The 20,251-nt window shown below is 51.4% G+C and overlaps 1 protein-coding gene across 1 annotated transcript; it reads left to right on the forward strand.

The window, feature by feature from the left end:
* The first annotated feature begins 4,864 nt into the window (after positions 1-4,864).
* On the forward strand, positions 4,865-19,880 carry LOC142012976 (uncharacterized). The gene is made up of 5 exons (XM_074994006.1): positions 4,865-5,022; positions 10,653-10,829; positions 12,507-12,606; positions 15,466-15,596; positions 18,577-19,880. The coding sequence occupies exons 1-5, from the start codon at positions 4,978-4,980 to the stop codon at positions 18,853-18,855; spliced, it is 732 nt and encodes a 243-aa protein (XP_074850107.1). The 5' UTR covers positions 4,865-4,977; the 3' UTR covers positions 18,856-19,880.
* The last annotated feature ends 371 nt before the right edge of the window (positions 19,881-20,251 follow it).

A 20,251-nucleotide genomic window follows, 5' to 3' on the forward strand; every position in this document is an offset into this window, starting at 1 on the left:
CAGACTGGAAACCTGGCAGCCAAGTTTACCCTAGTGTCAGGGCGGTGCTATGTCTTGTCACTGTTCACGCCGAGGGGTGGCAGGCTCCTGGCAAACTGCCCTGCACACATGCTCAGCAGCGACTTGGGTGAGTTTGGCAGCAACTGAAAATTGTCCATAGATTTCATCTGGACTGAACTTGCCACGCGCAGAGAACTCACACCTGGGGCGGGTGCTGGAGCTGGGAGTGTAGGAGCACGGAAGTGTCACCCATTACATGCAGGAGCTACAGTTTGGTTCAATGGTTCACAGCGTCCCCACTCTACAAACTGTTGCCCTGCCTCTGTAGCTGGGACCAGACCACCTGCCTCCCTGGGACAGCAACTGAGCACGTTCTACCCTGGGCATGCAGGGACCAAGCAGGACCTTTCCTGCAACAATGGGGCAACTTAACTCAGACATTTCCTAACTGGTGAGTGACTGACTTTGTAACCCTGGTGTTCTTTCACATACAGTGTCTGTCAAATAGTAACAGAGAGAAAGCCGTGCTAGTCTATATACTATCAAAGCAAAAATGCAGTCCAGTAGCACTTAAAGACTAACAAAATAATTTATTAGGTGATGAGCTGTCATGGGACAGACCCACTTCCTCAGACCATAGCCATACCAGAACAGACTCAATATTTAAGGCACAGAGAACCAAAAATAGTAATCAGTAATCATATTTCAAATGTAACTATTTCTTGTTTGTTTTATAGTGGTTCATAGAGGCTTAAACTAAAATCTGGACCTCGTTGCACTTGAACGGCCTACAAACACCTCACAAGACTGCCCATGGCACTGAAGAACCTAAAAGGACAAAACAAAACTAGCAGTATTATCCCCATTTTATAGATGGAGAAACTGTAGCACTGAGCAAACAGAGATTTGTCTACCTGAGTGATCAGAACACAGCAGCTAACTGCCTACCTGCACCCTGCTGGCACATGATACCAAATCTTTTTGAGAGCTTTAGCTAGTCCTGTTTCAAAGAGGAACATATGTGTTAAGTTAATAGGTGTTGTTATCCTCACAGCATGGAAACAGTCTACTCATTTTACAGGGAGTTAGTGAAGGCAGAAGGAAGTTAAGTGACAAGACAGGTGCAGCTGCAGACTCCCACCAAGCTCCACTCTGTAACAGGCATCCTTTTCATGCAAGCTCAGGAAGAGCTGACAGTCTGCAGATTAGGAACTACACAGCCACTTGAGGCCCAGGCCCAGGAAGACCTGAGATGACAGGTGGGAACTGTCCAGATTTTGCTGTGCAGTCCAGGATGTTGCCCTGGCCCCAACCTAGTTAGAATCTCTCACAAGTGAATTTGCATCTTACTGAAGAGGAATTTCCACACTGCTCTGGAAGGAGAGGCTGCTGAGCTCTCTTTCATATTCAAATTCGACATATTAACATGTGGTTTGAACCAGGATGCAAATTTTCTGGGACATCATAGGGGCTCTTTGGCATACTTGGCTTAATCTAATTCTTGCCCCCCTCCGCTCTCTGATTTGCTCACCTTGATAATTTTTTTCTGATTTGTCAACTTTGATTACTATTTTTGGTGCTCTGTGCCTTAAATATCGAGTCTGTTCTGGTGTGGCTATGGTCTGAAGAAGTGGGTCTGTCCCACGAAAGCTCACCTAATAAATTATTCTGTTAGTCTTTAAAGGGATACTTGACTGCTTTTTTGTTTGATAGTATATAGACTAGCACAGCTCCCCTCTGTTACTATTCAACAAGTGAATTGATTTAGCTGCAACCTGGTGAAATATGCATGCATACAGGTCAGTGGGCTGTGTGGGCTGTCTTACCGCCCTGTCACATGCAGCATCATGAAGACATGGTTCCTCCTCATTCCCATCATCAGTCGTTTCCTGCTTGTTTTGTCACAGGTTAGTCCCAGCTGGAGGATTTCTTCCTCTGAAATGTATCTCAGGTAGTTCTGCAACTCCTCACCACTGATCGATCATTCAGGAGTGAACTGCTGCTCGACTCAGAAAGCAAGGGGGCGGCAGTGGGGGAATCCAACTGAACAGTAAACTGAAAAGCAGGCATCAAGCAGCAGCAAAAATGGCAGCCCCTGATACTCCTGGCTCCTTGAATGATCTGGGCCCAAGTCACACTGGTACATACAGTCTGTGCCTGGAACCCCCAATCTAATTATGAACAGCAATCTGGAAGGCCAGGCAAGCATTGATTTAGCTATGTTTGACTAAGATAAAAGCCTGTGGGTCACAGCATATTTTCTTTGATGTCCATAACAGAAGCAAAACAGTCGTTGACCATTAACTGCCTGGCACTCAAGAGTAGCAACCCAATACACAGGGTCTCTCCCATAGATCGTCAGAAACTCTTCAGTATAAACTTTTCTACCCCCAACTCATGAACTCACATCTAACAGGTCATACTCCTGGCTGGATCTGGATCTGAAGGGCATGTTGCCAAAAATGGATTTAGCACACAGTGTAAACAGATGTTATCGTGTGTGTTTTCTCTCCAAAGACTAAGAAATGATGCATCTAAAGGTGTGTCTTGAGGCAGGGACGGCCATCATGAGGATTTCTTGGAATACTTTAAAATGCTTCTGGGGAACTCTTTCAAACTATTTGCTGGACTTGGCTTCCCTCGCTAACACAAGAGCATGTGGGCTAAATCTGGGCTTCTGAAGCAGCAGTGGCAGAGGGTGGTCACAAACAGGCCTGGGGCCCCATTCATTCAGCCTTTCCATAGTGCTCGGCTAAACACAATGGCAAACCCAGGTTTGCTGCAATGCTGAGAATCATTAGCCTACTGGACTCAGCTGGAGCAAGGACACAGATGCTCCTGAGTTCAAATCCTGATCTGTTAGAGTTGCTGCCTGTCTCCAAAATGACACTGAGCTACTAAATCAGGGGTGGGCAGTAAGCAGCCAGGGGCTGGATGGGGATAGCTGCCAGATGCTTTATTCAAGTGTGTGTCCATAGGCAGAGCTGTCTGCAGCTCCTGTTGGTGGGGAGGCTACGAGAGTATGTAGCACTCCCTGAAGTTTGAACCTCTGTATTTCATATTGGGTCTGCTTAAAATCCATGCCCTAGTCTCAGAGGCAGCTCTTAACTGTACCAGAAGACTGGTCAACCATGCAACTAAAGGATTCTTAGATGATCATAAAAATACTGCTGGGTACTCACTTAAAATAGCAGGTGGAATTCAATGTTGATAAATGCAAAATAATGCACATAGAAAAATAGAATCCCAACTATGCATCTCAAATGATGTCAAGTATCAGAGGGGTAGCCGTGTTAGTCTGGATCTGTAGCAGCAACGAAGGGTCCTGTGGCACCTTAAAGACTAACAGAAAAGTTTAGAGCATGAGCTTTCGTGAGTTAACTCACTTCTTCAGATGCTGGTCCTGGAAATCTGCAAGGCCAGGTATAAATAGGCCAGAGCAAGGCTGGGGATAACAAGGTTAGCTCAGTCAGGCAGGCTGAGTTGTATTGTCATCAGTAGATCTGGAGGTGTGAACTCCAAGAGAGGGGAAGCTGCTTTTGTATTTAGCCAGCCATTCACAGTCTTTGTTTAATCCTGAGCTGAGGGTATTGAATTTGCAGATGAATTGTAGCTCAGGAATTTCTCTTTGGAGTCTGTTCTTGAAATGTCTTTGCTGCAGGATAGCTACTTTTAAATCTGCTACTGTGTGTCCTATGGGAGATTGGAGATTGAAGTGCTCTCCTATGGGTTTTTGTATATTGCCATTTCTGATGTCTGATTTGTGTGCATTTATTCTTTTACGTAGAGACTGTCCAGTTTGTCCGATGTATATAGCAGAGGGGCATTGCTGGCACATGATGGCATAAATTACATTGGTAGATGTGCAGCTGAATGAGCCCTCGATGGTGTGGCTGATCCGGTTAGGTCCTGTAATGATGTTGCTGGTGTGTATATGTGGGCAGAGCTGGCAACGAGGTTTGTTGCATGGATGGGTCCCTGAGATAGAGTGACCGTGGTGCAGTGTATAGTTGCTTGTTAGAATTTGTTTTAGGTTGGCAGGTTGTCTGTGAGCAATGATAGGTCTGCCTCCCAAGCCCTCTCAAATGATGGAGTCTAAATTAGCTGTTACCACTCAATAAAGAGATCTTGGAATCACTGTGGAGAGTCCCCTGAAAAACATCTGCAGGAATACATAATAAGACAGAAACTATCACATTGCCCCTATATAAAGTCGTGGCGTGCCCGCGTCTTGGATAGCGCATGCAGCTCCGGTTGCCTCGTCTAGAAAGATATACTGATGTGGACAAGATAGAGAAGGGCGAGAGAAACGGCTGGGGGCAGAACAGCTTCCACAGGAGGAGACTGAAGACTGGGACGTCCCAGCTTGGAAACGAAAGGACAGAGGGTGGGGGAGGAGACGCGCGAGAGCTCTGCAGACTCGTGAACGAGGTGGGCAATGGGCGAAGGAAACGGGGCTCGCCCCTTTGGTCCCCGGCTAACAGCCCACGGGCCGCGCCCCGCCGGGGCTCTGCAGGCAGCAGCTTCACAGCAAACCGCAGACGCTCCTTCTGCAGCCGCGCGGGGCACTGGCCGCGGGCCCGTGGGAAGGACCAGCCTGCGGCCGGCGTCCCCCCGGGCACAGCACGTGCCTGGCGGGGCAGAGCCGGGCAGCCCCGGCGCGGAGCTCGCTGGCCGCGGGGCGGGGGGCTCCGCGCCGGAGGTCGCTGCTGGAGCTGCCGGGAGCGACGCGGAGCGCGAGACGCGCTGCTCCCGCCCGGCCCCGGGGAAAGGCGCTGGGGGGGAGGGGGCCAGGATCGGGCCCCGCGCTGGGTGCGGGCCGCGCGCGCATGCTCAGTAACACGGCTCGCCCGCTGCCCTCGCTTTGCCCCCGCCCCCAGAGCCCGCCCCGCCCTCAGGTCCCCTCGGCGGGGCGGGGCTGCGCTGCGCTGCGCTGTGTCCGCCGCCGCCGCCCGGCCAGCCTCGCCCGCCCGCGCCATGGAGGGGCCGCTCCTCCGCCTGCTGCGGCCGCGCCGCGCCCCGGTGAGTGCAGCCGCGGGGGCTGGGCCGGGCCGGGCCTCCGGCTGGGGTTCCACGGGCTGCGCAGACCCTCCCGGTAGCCCCCCACCTGCGGGGCCACCCCCCGGCTCCCACCTCCCAGCCCCCCAGCTTCCAGCCCCCCCCGGCTCCCAGCCCCGCCCCCGCTCCCACCTTCCAGCCCCCCCCCGGCTTCCAGGCCCCCCCCCGGCTCCCACCTTCCAGCCCCCCCCCGGCTTCCAGGCCCCCCCCCGGCTCCCACCTTCCAGCCCCCCCCCGGCTTCCAGGCCCCCCCCGGCTCCCACCTTCCAGCCCCCCGGCTCCCAGCCCCCCAGCTCCCAGCCCACCAGCTTCCAGCCACGGGCTTCCACCTTCCAGCCCCCCCCCCGGCTTCCACCTTCCAGCCCACCAGCTTCCAGCCCCCCCGGCTCCCACCTTCCAGCCCCCCGGCTCCCAGCCCACCAGCTTCCAGCCCCCCCCCGGCTCCCACCTTCCAGCCCACCAGCTTCCAGCCACGGGCTCCCAGCCCCCCGGCTCCCAGCCCCCCAGCCCCCAGCCCCCCAGCCCACCAGCTTCCAGCCACGGGCTCCCGGCTCCCAGCCCCCTGGCTTCCAGCTCCTACCCCCCAGCTTCCAGCCCCCCCCCAGCTACCAGCCCTCTGGGTACTGGCTCCCAGACCCCCCAACCCTGGCCAGCGCCCCGGTTACCAGCTCGCTAGCCAGCCCCCTGGCTACCAGCCTACCCGACCCAGGCCGGCCTCCCCAGCCCCCTGGTTACCAGTTTTCCAGCCCCGCTGACCCTGGCCAGCACCTGGCTGCCAGCCTCCTGGCTGCCAGCCTCCCAGCTACCAGCCCCTAGTTACCAGCTCCCTCAGCCCCCCTGTTAGCTGCCTCCTGGTTACCAGCTACCAGCTCCCGGTTACTAGTTCCCCAGCCCCACCGACCCTGGCCAGCACCCCTAGACCCCGGCCAGCCCCCAGCTACAAGCCCTTGACCCCGGCCACCCCCCCACTTACCAGCCCCCCCAGCCTCTGGCTACCAGCCCTCCCGGCTACTAGTCCCCCTGACCCCAGCCAGCCCCCGGCCACCAGCTCCTACCTGTGGGGCCAGCTGCCCCGGTTACCAGCTCCCACCTGCAGGGCCAGACCCCAGTTACCAGCCAGCATCCCCAGTTGCCAGCCCCCTGGTTATGAGCCCCCCTGACCCCAGCCAGCCCCCTGCTTGTTGCCAGCCCCCCCACTACCAGCTCCCCCCGTTACCAGCCCCCCGCACCTTCAGAGCCAGCCTCCTCTGTGCAACCAACCCCACTGCCAGCCCCCCCCCCCCCGCCCCAATTACCAGCCTCCTGCCTGCGGGGCCAGCTCCTCGTTACCAGTCCCCACACCTGCAGAGCCAGCCTCCCCGCTGCTAGCCCCCTGCCTGTGGGGCCTCCTCCTGTTACCATGCCCCCCAGACCCTGGCTAGCCCCCTGGTTACCAGTCCCCTCTCTGCCTGCAGAGCCAACCTTCCCTGTGTTACCAACCCCCTTGCCAGCCCCCCCCCACAATTACTAGCCCCCTGCTTGTGGGGCCAGCCCCCCGTTACCACCCTCCAGCCAGTTTCCCCCATTACCAGCTCCCACCTACGGAGCCAGCACCTGCCAGCTTCCAGTTCCCCAGTCCCTGGCCAGCCCCCCCTATTACCAGCACCCCTGTTTCCAGCCCCCCACCCCCGGCCAGCCTACGGGACCAGCCTCCCCCACTACCAGCTCCCTGGCCAGCAGAGCCAGCCTCCTCCATGCTATCATCCCCCTTGACCTGCGGGGCCAGGCCCCTCCACCAGCCCCGCAATCTGTCAAGCCAGCCCTCGCTGCCAGCACCCGCCCCTGACTTGCAGAGCCTTCCTCCTCACTGCCAACCCCTCTCGACACGCGGAGCCAGCCCCCCACCCCAGCTTCCCTGCGTGACTAGCTCCCACTACAAGCCCATCCCCCCTCGTAGCCCAAACTGCTCCCCCGCTGCCAGCTGCCCTGCCCCACCAGACCCTCAGCTCATCCCCGCTGTCAGACCCGCACCTTGCCCTGCTGGGTCAGTCCCATGTCCCCCACTGCCTGCCCTGCCCTGCCCTGTGGGGCCAGACCCATATCCCCCTATTGTTGCCAAACCCTCTGAGGCCTGTGGGGTCAGTACCCTCTCCCCCAGCCCGCTCCCCTTGCTGCCAGTCCTGCTGCCCTGCCCTGTGGCGCTGGATGGTGCTGGCTGCATGGGCAGAGCCCTGCTCTGGCAGGTTTGCTGTGCTTCGGAGCTCAGCTCCATACCAGCCCTGCGGTGGTGGTGTGCCACTACCATGTTCCCCGTGCAGGCTGCTGGGGCCAGGCCTGTCCGTGCAGCCTTCAGCAGCCATGGTGCTTAGTCTGCCCTGAGTGCAAGGGGTGCACTGGATGGCTGCAGCGGTTCCAGGTTGTGGCTGGAGGAGTCTCTGAGGGCTCAGAGGTCGCAGGGGCAGTGGCGCTTATCAGCTCCCTGGCGGAAGGAGCCAGCCGCTCATCTCTGTCAGAGCCAGGCGTCACTGGTACCAGCAAGACTCTAAGCCTGGTGTGTGCTGCGCTGCGTCTCTGTAACCTCGCTGCCCGCTGGGCCTTTGCTCAGCCCGGACCTGGCGGAGCAGGAGGCTGCTGCTTGGCTAGTCGTTGGCCTTTGATCGGCCAGAGTCAGCTGCCTGCTGTCCTGGCCCTCCTAGGGGCCCGCAGCCCCCGCCTCCATGGTTGGTTAATGGGTGCATGGTGGGAAGTGCCACTGTAAGCAGGTAGAGCTAATTGCCATTCTGAGTCTGTCAGTTCCAGTGGGGGGGGGTTGGAGCAAAGTGGGGCGTGGGCCCCTTTGGGGGGTGAAATTTCCTGGCGGGGGCGGTGCAGCACGATCGGCGCTCACCCAGCTCATGAAACATGTTGAAATATGTTCCTGTTTGTTGTCTGTGTGTTCGCATTTATAAACCACTCAGCAAAGGTTTCACACTCCACAGGCTTATGTCTGACGTGTGCTGAAAGGGCTTCTTTTCATATGATCATAATTGAAATTTCTGCCGATGTGGATGACGTGGGACAGGCTGGAACAGTAGCACTTGGTATGAGCAGGGGCAGCAGTTATCTCACGCATTGCCAGGCCTGGCTCCCTTCCTTTGATGTTCAGGATTGTCTTGTGCAAAACACTTACCAGCCGCCCCCCAGTTCTATGTATTTGACTTGTCAGGTTTTATTGCCCTTTCTTTGGAGCGCCGCACTGTCTGTCTGGCTCTGGACTGGAAATGCTACAGACCCGAACAAGTGGGTCTGTCCCGCCGAAGCTCATCACCGAATAAATCAGTTTGGTTCGGCTTTAAAGTGCCCCGTGGAGCTGGTTTGTTTTGTTAGAATACAGACTAACGCAGCCACCTCTCTGTTCCTGTGCTTCCAGTAGTAAGTGGAACACTTCGTGCAGCATGGCCGTATCCTTTCTGCCCTCAGTACCCCCGAGGTTCAAGTGTTGCAGTGCTGCTCACTCGCACAAGTGTGGAAGCTTACAGGGTTGACCCCCGTGGCCTCCCGTTGCTGAGATTGCCGTTCTTCTGTCAGATGAAATGTGTGAAGGCACATTCAGTTGCAGATGTCAGGGCTATTTTTCAAAGCACCCTTGTGTAGATAGCAATTGGCTCTCTTCCTTGTTTGCTCCCCAGCCCCCCCATCAGAACACCACAAAATCTTCTGAACAAAGGGCAAATTTAGTTTACTGGTGAACTGCTGCTACTTTTCCTTTGGACAAGTGGTGATGTTGCTGAGGGTTTATTAATTCAGCTTTTTAAATGTTGTGTTTAGAAGTAGGAATTAGACCCATAAATCTTCATTTTTATTGCCGCAGATGTGCGTGCTCAGTTTTGCAACTGTACGTGCAATGGTACTTTGCATACTCCCGTTTGGGTGGCTGCAGTCATTGTCTAATAATATTACTACACACATTGTTGCCCCAGTTTCTCTTACTTATTTTATTATTTACATGCACTGCTGTATTTGTGAATCACCTGGAGAAGGATTTCAAATTGCACGTCAGGATGTAACTGCCAGTGAGAGTTGTTTTACTGTTTCAAGAAATCCAGGCAGACTTCTTTCCTGGCTAATAGCAGTAATTAGTATTGGAATGGTAACTGAGTCTCACTCGTGGACCAGGACGCATTGTGTGAGGTGCTGTATGCAGTGAAGGAAGAGGCCTCAGATGCCTACAATCTAAGCAGTATGCAATTTTAATTTCAAAGTGGTGATATGATGGTAGCCAGTGCATTTCTACAGGAGGCTCTGGGTTATACAGTATAGAAGTAATAAGGAGGCTCTAGGTTGCAGGTGTGTGTGGATTATTACTTGTTTCTGGTTTCATGATTTTCAGTGGCAGGAACAAGGGGGATCTAAATGCTATTCCTAGCTGTGCTACTTACTGACTGACTATCTGAGCTCTGTGCCCCTTCACCTCTGCCTCAGTTTCCCCATCTTGAGAATGGGGATAATGGTACTTTGAAAACACTTTCAGCTACACAGCTGAAGAGTGCTACCTCACGGCTAGGCCTAATAGATGTGGCTTCCAGAAGCAAAGCTGCACCATCTAGTGGCAGCAGAGTTGTGAACTGAGGGATGTGACCCTGGTAGAAGTAACCCTGTCCCAGTGGGGTGGTAATTGCATTTTGATGCCGCTCAGTTTTCAGCAGTTCATTGTGCTTTGGCTGGCGGCGCCCCTTTCCTTAGCATTGGGAGGGATTTTGTTAAAATACTGAGTCCAGGAAGCCCTTGGCTCATTCCTTGACTGGGGGAAGTCTTTCAGGCCAGTTCATTGCACCAACATTTCTAAAGCAAACTCATGCTGCTTTTTCCATAGTGTCAGCTAAATGCCGGTACATTAACTCTATCCTAGGCGTGAATGGGCACAGGTCCATTGGCCTTGATGCAAATCCCAGGGACAGGGCCTGACCAGAATTTGAACCCAGAATTCTTGGCCCACACAGCTGGGATGTTTTCTCTAGGCTGCAGAGGCATTTGCCTGAGGATGGTGCTCATACGCAAGGGCAAATGTAACCCTTTACTGATATCATCGTTTGTTTTGGTTAATTGAGGTCTTACTTTCTTGTAGAGCATTGCAGTGATGGGCTTGTGTTCTAGTAGTTCGAAGAAACTGCTCTGCAACTTCTAAGAGGACACCGTGTGCAAGTGGAGAGAGCGAAGATAGCACCTAGGCATTGTCATGGCAGCATTATTGCAATAGTGCTGGAGGTCCCAGCGGAGATCAGGGCCCCATTGTGCTAGGAGCTGTACGAACACACCCTGAGAGAGAGTCCTTGCCCTGAGGTGCTTACCGTCTAATTAGGGTGGAAGAGACACAGCGTGGGTTCCTGAAGGTCAGGCACCAGGTCAGCCGGCCCAGCCTTGCACACTGGGCTGTGGGGTTTCCTGAGGGTGGGTTGTGTGGGCTGTCACGGTGATTGTGATTGTGATCTAGCAACGACTGTGGTTTGCACGAATTCTACAAAGTGTCCCATCCGTTAGGCCAGGAAGCTACGCGTTAAGTTCTGATTGTGTCCCAGAAACGGAGCTAAGAACCAACCTGCTGGCTAACCTAACTGCACCCCTCCCTCTTTCTTCAGCCGCCGCCTCTCCTGGGGCCCAGGAGCCTCTGGGGTGGGGCGCAAAGGGCAGCTGCAAGCCGGGCCTACGGTGCACAGACAGGGAACGCCACCAGGCCAAGGGGGCGCTACCTGGTCCCCAACAAGAAAGACCTGCCCTACGATATAGTGGAGCTCATGGAAGAAGTGGAGAGGAAGGTAAGAAGAGTTGGCTGAGAGAACCTCTCAGCTGCTGAGTTTGGCCAATGCCAAGAGACAGGTCCCAGATCAGCCCCTGTGGAGTTCTGCAGAATCCATCCAGGGGGACCATTGTATTGCAGGGCCAGGCCATTAGCGATGCATAGCAGCACTTGGGAGGCACTCCCTTCCCTCCGCCTCATTGCTAAATGGGTGGTCCCCAAATGCCCCCTGCACCTCCTGTCCCCCACAGGCACCAGTCACCCCTGGATCTGGCCCTTTGAGAAATATTTGGTGGTTTGGCTTGATCGCTGTCCACCTCCTTTGTTCTGGTGGCCTCTAGCTGCAGAGGGCAGCCAGCTCCACTCCCCTGGGTCCTGCTTCCCAGTTTGTTTTGTTAGGGAAAAGGGGGTGGCGGCGTTACATCTGACCCCAGATGGCCTTTTCCGATATTTGGTGCTACATTGAGAAAAGCTGCCGAGATTTTTATCTTCCTTGTTTTTCACCTTCCCCCCAAGCTGGTGAGCGTGAGATGCTTGTGCACTAAAGGGGTGTATGTGTTGCAAGCCACTACGCAAGGGGCAAAGCAGCAGAGAGCAAGGCTGCTTGTCTCCTTTTCTCTACGCCCTGCATCGGTCTGCTCCTTCCCACTTCCTGTTTCTCTGCCGTGTTCCCCAGAACCCCTCTCTGTCCTGCCTGAGCCGCTTCTGTTCCCTCTCTCCCAGCCCAGCCCAGGAAGGACTTAGCTGGGCTTCCCTGGGAGCCTTGGGCCACCAGCTCCTGGCTTTTTCTTACCAGGCTAAAGTCTCTGCTCCCTCTTGCCTGCATGTGACAGTGGCCGTGCTGGAGTCTGCCAGGCTTGTTCCTCTTTTTCAGGTGTCACAACTTCCTGTTGAGTCGGGTGGTCTGTAGCATCTTCTCCTGCATTTCCCCTCTCTCCCTGCTCCGGGCTTGTGGTTCTCCCTTTTAGTCTCTCGTATGGGAGCGAACAGGCCCCCCTGGGTCTGACTGCCAGAGGAAACAGCAGCAGTATTTCTGCCTCTGCACCTGGCTGGCTCTGAATGATTTGTGGTAGCATGGGGCCCTCCGGAAGTCATGATTTCAGCAAAACATGGCACAGGCTGACGTGTTGGAGCTCCCCTGTGTGGCCCACCCAGCCGAGAGTCTCTGACAGTCAGCTGTCCCCCTTACTCCAGTCCTGAGCAGCATGCTGGGGCACTCTGGGGTGCAGCCCTTTCCAGGGCACTAGAGTGCATGAAAACCAAGGCAAACAGTGAGCTCAGGACTCAGGCTCATGCTCAGGATCTCAGCGGGACCTGCCCTTCTCCTCAGGGTTTGGGTTGTTGGTTTCTTTTGACAGTCTTCCTGGGCCCCATTGTCACCTCTGCCAGGTCAGGGGTTGCCTCAAGCTTGGGCTGGAACTCAGCATGCCTCTCTGAAAGAGGTGTAGGTCTCTACACTTGTTTCTGAGTAGCCCCCAAGGCCATCTCCTTCGGAAGCAGGATTAGCTGGTCCCCAGGCTTTCCTCAGTATGTTAGTCCGCAGTGCAGAGGATAGTAGTCTCATTAATTCCGTCACGAACCAGCGCAGGGCCGATCAGCTCCATCACAGGTGCTTCCCACCTGGAGTGTCTGTAGCGTGTGCTCTCCCTAGGAAGGGCACGGCCATTAACTTCTCTTTCCTTTAACCCTGGAACAGAGTGGATTTCTGCCCAATGTGTTCAGCGTGATGTCTCATCGGCCTGCGGAATTCCGAGCATTCTTCGCGTATTACAATGCCATCATGAACAAAGAGAGAGGTAAGCTTGCAGCAGCCTTGAAACTGCCTCTGGCTTTGTAGGTCAGAAGTTGCTGAAATGTGGGGCTTGGCTCTGAATTCTGCATGTCCTCTTCACCTAGACTGGAGAGTTATAGCCAGGATGCAGTGGTGTAACCCACACTCAGGCTGCTTCTACACTCACCCACTCCCGTTGGAGGGGACATGGTACTGAGGCAATTCAAAGCAGGATAATGAGGCACTAGCATGCATATTCAGCACCTCATTAGCATAATGGCAGCTGTGCAAATTTCGAAGTGCAGACCTGGAATTGCAGATTGATAGTGACGAAGGGGGCAGCGTCGAGATAAGTGGCCCACTTCAAAATTCCCTTACTCCAATCTAGTTCTGTGGGAGTAAGGGAATGTCGAAGCCAGGCGCTTATTTCTACGCTGCTCCCATCGTCACTGTCAGTCTGCAATTCGAAGTCTGCACTTTGAAATTCGCATGGCTGCCATTATGCTAATGAGGTGCTGAATATGCAGATTAGCACCTCATTAGCCTACCTCAAATTGCTTCATTACCATGGAACCTCTGATGGGAGAGTGAGAGTGTAGAAGCAGCCTGTGTGAGGTCTGGCTGGCCCACATGGCGGTTGTCTCTTCTGGTGCTTCCAGCTCAAATAATATCGAAGGCTGTTGCGTTTAGCACTGACAGTCCTGGGTTCAGAACCACCTATCAGCAAGCAGGGCTGCCCAGTTACTCAGTGTTCTGCTTGGTGCATTTCTAAGCCAGCAAAGTTACCCCTATCATGTGGGGGGTAGTAATTATGTGCTACACCTTTTGCAGCAGTCACTGGAAGCAGTAAGGCTGCAGGATACACCTGAGGGTTTCTGTACTTAAAATAGAGGTGCCCATCAGCTCTTCCAGTACTGAATGGGGGGTTTTAACCAAGTGCTGTGTGGTAATGTGCATAGAGAACTGCTCAGATCACATGGAAATCTTTAGAAAATATTGTACTAAGATATTTTCATAAAATCAGAATTTCTGAAGACCCCTTGAAAATTTGACCCGACTGCTACTGGCTTAAAAACCAGATCCAATCCCTCTTAGCTGGCGGCAGATCTAGAAGAGTTGTGTTTTCAGCAGTTGAGATGTCAGTAGGGTACAAGGACAATGTTCTGGTGGGTGACTGCACCTTTTGGAAGGGGGTTGCATCTCCTACCATGGTGTTCTCCTTGCTCTTGGCTTAAGGGTTCATATTTTGCAAAAGTGGCCAGCTAGTAACTGCCTGGTAAGCTTGACTTCTGCTCTCTCACCCATTCTGGGTGGAGCTTTATTTTTCATTCTCCTCTACCCTCCACTCCAAAGTCTCCAATCAGCAACTCCAGTGTCTACTACGGAAAAAAAATCTCAAAAGGAGTTTCCTTTTTCTAACACTGAATGGGTGTCTCTCTCTCTGCTCACTATAGAGCTTTTGCCTCAAGCCTTAGCTTGGCCTGCCTGCCTCCTACTGGCGTAAAAGAAACGGAACCTGTTGCCTCACACCTCTATTGCTTGGGCCAGGAGCCAGCAGTCTGCAGTGTGACATGGATAGGATTTTCCTTGGTGTCATGGCTGCCTACAGGTTTCTGAAAGCAGCAGTGAAAATGAAACTGACCAGAGTTTTATTTTGTCCATCTGAGGCATGGGGAGTCAGCAGCTGCAGAAGTGGGCTCAGGGCAGTAGTGTTATGTAGGCTTCCATGTAGAAGGCAGTCTTCCCAAACATAGGGCTAGAAAAAGAAATAAAATGCTGCCAAAATTGATGGTTTGTCTTGAGAACCTGACTGTGTGTGGCTTGCGGATGTATATCTTGAGATTACAGTTAACTCTTATCACAGCTGAAGTCCCATTTCAAGGCCTTCAGTCTGCCCCTGGTGTTCAGACACCTGCCAGCAATTACTGAGAAGGTCAGACTCTCAGGAGGCTTGGTGATGGTGGTTATAAAACATGATCTCAAACCTACCAACTTCAGGAGAGCCTCATCTCTAGTTGGCCTTCTGTGCAGAAATGAACCTCCCCAAGCCCCTTGGCGAGTAAGGCTGCAACACTGCATTTGCCTATAAGAACAAATTCATGTTGAGAGTTAAGGGTTCCAGTAAGACGATGCAAACTTATTAATCGTTTGGCTCTGAAACCGATACAGAAAAGTACTGATTAAGATCCTGCATGTTGCGAATATTTAGGCACATGAGTATTTTTACTTATGTGAGAAGTCAGTAGGACTAATTGGCAGTTCCACTAACTACTTACGTGAGTAAAATTACTTTTGATTAAATGTTGGGGCCCTAATTGTGAATCAGACATCCAGTCCTTGCTCCATCAACACTTAAATAGGATTAAAACAAAACAGCAGTCAAGTAGCACTTTAAAGACTAACAAAATAATTTATTAGGTGAGCTTTCGGGGGATAGACCCACTTCTTCAGACCATAGTCTGTCCCACCAAAGCTCACCTAATAAATTATTTTGTTAGTCTTTAAAGTGCTACTTGACTGCTGTTTTGTTTTGGTAGTATATAGACTAACACTGCTCCTTCCCTGTTACTACTTAAATAGGAGTTTTGCCTGAGTGAAGACTACTGGGGGTCTTGAAGTGGTTTCCATCATAGACAGGGTTACAGTGTGGTGCATTGGCTCTCAGCCCCACCCCCACTGTACACACTGTTCCAGTACCTCTGTACTCAAGATGTCTCTCTGTATGCTTTCCTATGTACTTTTCTTGGCATGCTTCAGTACTTGACAATCAATGATTTTACAGCATCTGTTATTTCCCAGTACCATGGAGCTGTGTGCTTTTTTATAATTAAATGAGAAGCTTCAGCAAGAAATCCCCCTTAGATTGATTATTTTCCCTCCACAGGAAGACTCAGCAAGGCTGACAAAGAACTTATTGTAGTGGCTACAAGCATTGTTAACAAATGTCCCTACTGCGTAATCGCACACAGTGCTTTACATCGGATATATTCTAAAAAGCCATCTTTGGCTGATCAGGTGGGTAGCATTATTTATTTGTTTTTTAACCTCTGTAATGAACACTTCAGAACAAAAGGGCATATGCCGTAACTGCGTTGTAAGCAGCCCTGGGGTGGCGGGGGGAAAATCTCTTCTTTTCCTGGCTGCTGACAATGTGCAAGGTTCTAATCCTACAATCTGTTCCATGCGGATTGTGCCCACTGGGGCTGTGTGAAGGATGGAGGCCTGATACAGTAGCTCCCTTTCTCCAAGCTAGTCCTTTGGTTTCTCCACCCATGTCTGGGTTATCTTCTCTGAACAGCCAACACAAGAGACTAATGCAGAATTTAGAAGGGAGCTTTGGTGGGGGACTTGTTTAATCCATCTGCAACATTGGAGAAGCACTGAAGCCTTCTTGCACTGCTCCGTTAGCACTCCTCTAGTGACGGGAGGCTCTGAATGTTACTTTCTGAGGAACGGATCCCAAGCACTGCTATATAGCCCAGGGAAACAGCCTATGTGCATGGCTTCTCTGGTGGGGTTCAGAGCAAAGTAAACCTCCTTCCGCTTCCCACCCGGGGGGGGGGTGTCCATCAAACAATTTGTGTAGGAAATGGCCAGTAACATCACTACTCGCTCCCAGCTGTGCTGTGGAAAGAGCAGCTGCAAAGCAGTGAGCTGCAGCATGCTGGCTGTGTCTGGTCGCCTCTGTGTGGCTTCTGTGTGCTCAGCAGTACTGCTACAGTTCCAGGGCACCGAGGGTCTGCCAGAGGAGGCGGCAATAGATTTGAAATAAAAGAGCTCCTGCTCTACCACAGAAGCCAGGGGCAGGGCATGCAGGAAGAGTTCTCCATTATAGTAAAACTCCAGTTGGTGCTAGAATGGAAGGGTGGGGGCAAAGCCACACCTGTATTGCCCTACAGCTTGATACTGGCTGGTGGCCTGCCTGAACTGGGCCAGACCAGGTTTTTCAGATGTGCTGAGCAGCCTACAGCTTCCATTATCTCCGCTGCAGTTCTGATAGTCAGCTGTGCTGCTGTCTCAAGCTGGGGTCCCCAGAATCAGTGGCCAATCTAGGGAAATGCTGGCTTTCACTTCCCCTTTGCTGCCATTGCATATCTCTCTCCTCGGAGGAAAAATTTCCCAGTGAACATCTCTGTTCTTCCAGCAAACAAAACAGCTGTGATGCCGTCTGCCCAGGTGATGGTTCAGGATGGGGCTGCAGGCTAATTTACTCAGCTGCTCATAGAAATTTAGGAGTGTCAAAACATACTGTAGTGCGATCAGCCTCTGATGAGTTGTACCTACTCTACACAGGGCTGGAGGGAGTTAAGTCCATGTTATAGACTGCAGAAGCCATGGTCCCTCACCCCTGCTGAGCATGGTCTGTCTGGAACCGCAGTATACCGGTTGGATAAGTGTCTATCGGGGATGGTCTAGACAGTACTGGGTCCTGCCATGAGGGCTGAGGGCTGGACTCAATGGCCTCTCAAGGTCCCTTCCAGTCCTAGCATTCTATGATTCTATGATAAACGGGAGCAGCTCAGTTCAGTCTGGGTGGGATACAGTGTGAACTTCAAACCAAACTTCAGCCAAACACTGGGTCGAAGGAGGCAAGGCGCACTGATTGCCAAGGGACCTCTGCATTGGAAGAAGGGGCTGGATGCAAGCTAGGGAGAAGGGTCCCCCTAGGCAATATTATGGAAACTTCCAATGGGCAGGGAGGTGAATTGGGCTGCCAAAGACCAGGACGTAGACTCTGGCCATTGAATTGTACTGCCCTGGAAAGAAGGGTGTGGCTACTAGGATTCTGGCCACTGGCACTTACTGCCCTGGAGAAAAGGGGCACTGCTTGGCCTCTGGCTACTAGACTCCACTGTCCTGAAGCCTAGACCTGCCTTAGTGACTTTGGGCTACAAAACCTTACTCCCCTACTGGGCTGACAGTGTAGAGCTACCCTGCAACACCAGCCAATTCATTGAGTGTTAATTGAGTTCAAAGAAAGGGTTAACGGCATAGTCTTCATTTATCTATAACTTACTGATTTTTATTGCATTACGTTATGCATAGCCCTGTAACTACTTAACCCTACATCACAAGTGGGTGGTAAGAGGAGAATGTACTTGATGTGCAAACTTCCTGACCACTAATGAAGGATTGTTGTTTGCAATTCCATTCATTTTACATTGTGTACATCCCTGTAATTAAATTACCCATCAAAGGTGTTTGGAATCTTGGAAGTGTGAATGAAGAAGAGAGCTCACTTCAAAGCAAAGGCCACTGCATTCAGCAATGGAAATTCACTGGGTGAATTCTCCAGTGGATGAAGACATTGCTCAGGCTGTCTTTTGTGAGCACAAATTAATAAATACTGATTCAAAAGCATAATCCTGTGTCTCTGGACTGTTGGAATTCTAATAGGGTGGAATTTCTGGACAAGAAGATGGAGATTTTCAGTGTTATTCTGGGCAACCCTGAAAGTCTTTTGGGAAACTAGTATACTACTGTCTCTCTGCAATGTAGTTTGCCTGCTTCTGCCTCTTATTAACTCACTTCTTTTCTTATGTAGTGAGTCTTTAGTTAGTTTACTAGAGAATTGCCTACCAGTGTTTTCTTTGGTGAGAGTACAAAATGGGTCCGTGTAAGTGACCGAGCTTTTGGGATTGGGAGTAACCTGCTGTGATAGGGGTTTTGGTTTACACAGCCTTTTATCACAAAGTTGTTTGGCTGGGTGGCAGGATAGATTGGTGAGCTGTCTGTGACACCATGATACCGTGACCCAGCACTGTGTGTTTGTTATTGGGATGGTGAAATCTAATTTGAGTGTACACCATCAATTTGTGGCATTTGCCCTACTTCCTGGCGATCTGACCAAAGATCAGGCAGTCACAATTGTGAGACGCTCCAGAAGCATGACAATAGCCTCAATAAATGAAAAGTGCTTAAGTTTTTGACCCAGCTTCACTGTTCCAGGGGTTCTGTATACATTTCTCTGTCACTTTTCCCCACTTTCTTGCAGGTTATTGTGAATTGGAAACTGGCCGATCTAAGTGACCGGGACCAGGCAATGCTGGAGTTTGCTCTTGCAGTCAGCCGTGCAGAAAACATAACCGAAGAGCACTTCCAAAAGCTGGAGGCACAGGGCTTTGACCGAGAAGATGCCTGGGATATAGGCATGATTGCCTCCTTTTTTGCCATGTCTAATCGTATTGCTCATTTTACAGACCTACGTCCAAACGAAGAATTCTACAGCATGGGCAGAATAGCTAGGGACAAGGAAAACACAGAGACTCCCTAAGGCTGCCCACAATCTTGTGATAACATATCAAACGCTAATGCTGGGGCTAATGTTTCTAGTTACTGAGTGTATATATATAGACAGACACAAACTAATAGGAGATTGTTACCAGCAGAGATTAGATGGGGAAATTGCTTATACTTTTCTCCGTCATGAAGAAAGCTAGAACAAGTTTTCAACCATGGGTCAGTCATAACACGTTTAATTTCTAAAGTAGCCTGAAGGTCAAAACTTCTGTCTTAAAACTTGTTTAGACTGTGACAAGGGGGCTGGGTGACATAAACTAGCTGCATAGCAACTTTTCTGTAACGTTAAAGTAAAGATCAGATCAGCTTTTGTATATGTGGCACCATAGTCAGACAGGGAAAGTCTATAATAATTTCTCATGGCAATTTTTCTAATGATCACAGATTAATGTACAAATAAGGGTTGGGGGAGAAGGGAATGAACCCTTTTGCAGCCTTATTAATTACTCTTATTTGATCCTGAAGACATAACATTGTTGCTGTAATAGCACAATCAATCCAGTGTATTCCACATGGCTTCTTCATTGGGAGTTGCATCAGCCCTTAATGCCAGAATGAGTAGAGTTGTGCAGTGCAGGTATGACAGTGGGAGGTTTTAATTCAGGAACAGGTACCATGCAAGCAATAAAGGGCCTATAGAAATTCATAGACAGGGAAGTGTGTTTCCTTTGGATTGCTCTGATGCCCTTGGGATGAGTGGCAATGGAATCAAGTGTTTGTATGCATGATTACAGCGCTGTGAACCTTTGCAATTTTATCAAATGTCCTGTGGTGTATGTGGTGTTTTTCTTAAAACCCTATCTGCTGGAGTTGGGACTTGTGTCAGAATCTGAGATCCCAGTCTTTAAAAAACAAAACTTCTAGCCCATCTGGTTACAGAGAAAAGCTTGAGAACATGACCCTTGTGCACACTGAAGGCTTAAAACGGCTGCCGAACAACACCCCCTCCCCCTGCTTTATTGTTGTGTCAAATCTCTTGAGTTCAGTGCCAGATTTTTAATGTTTTTGGGTCTGGCCTTTTAAAAAAAAAAAAAACAAACTTTCAGTTGGCAACACTGCAACTAACTTTCCTCTATGTACTTTTTTTTTCCACAACTTTGCTAAAATGTCTCTTCTGTAACTGGATCATGGACAACGTCCCTCGACTTTCCAGCAGTTAAGAAATGTGATTTTCTTGCGTGAGCTGTTTTCAGCACAAGCCCATATTTGTGAAATTCAGTGTCTTCCCTTGCGTGTGCTTTGAACCTAAAGGTAACGTTACGGTCCTTGACTGGACTTTCAGTCCCACTGATGGGAAAATACAACCCTTTCTGAAAACGCGCAGATGCTGTGAGATGCGGGGGTCTCTCCTTTGTAGGCGACCCCCTGGA

This window comes from Carettochelys insculpta, chromosome 5 (assembly GCF_033958435.1).
Source record: "Carettochelys insculpta isolate YL-2023 chromosome 5, ASM3395843v1, whole genome shotgun sequence".
NCBI lineage: Eukaryota > Metazoa > Chordata > Testudines > Carettochelyidae > Carettochelys > Carettochelys insculpta.

Coding starts and splice junctions, on each gene's coding strand:
- LOC142012976 (XM_074994006.1), top strand. CDS start 4,978: ATGGAGGGGCCGCTCCTCCGCCTGCTGCGGCCGCGCCGCGCCCCG. Junction 5,023..10,652: donor TGCGGCCGCGCCGCGCCCCG/GTGAGTGCAGCC, acceptor CTCTTTCTTCAG/CCGCCGCCTCTCCTGGGGCC. Junction 12,607..15,465: donor CATCATGAACAAAGAGAGAG/GTAAGCTTGCAG, acceptor TTCCCTCCACAG/GAAGACTCAGCAAGGCTGAC.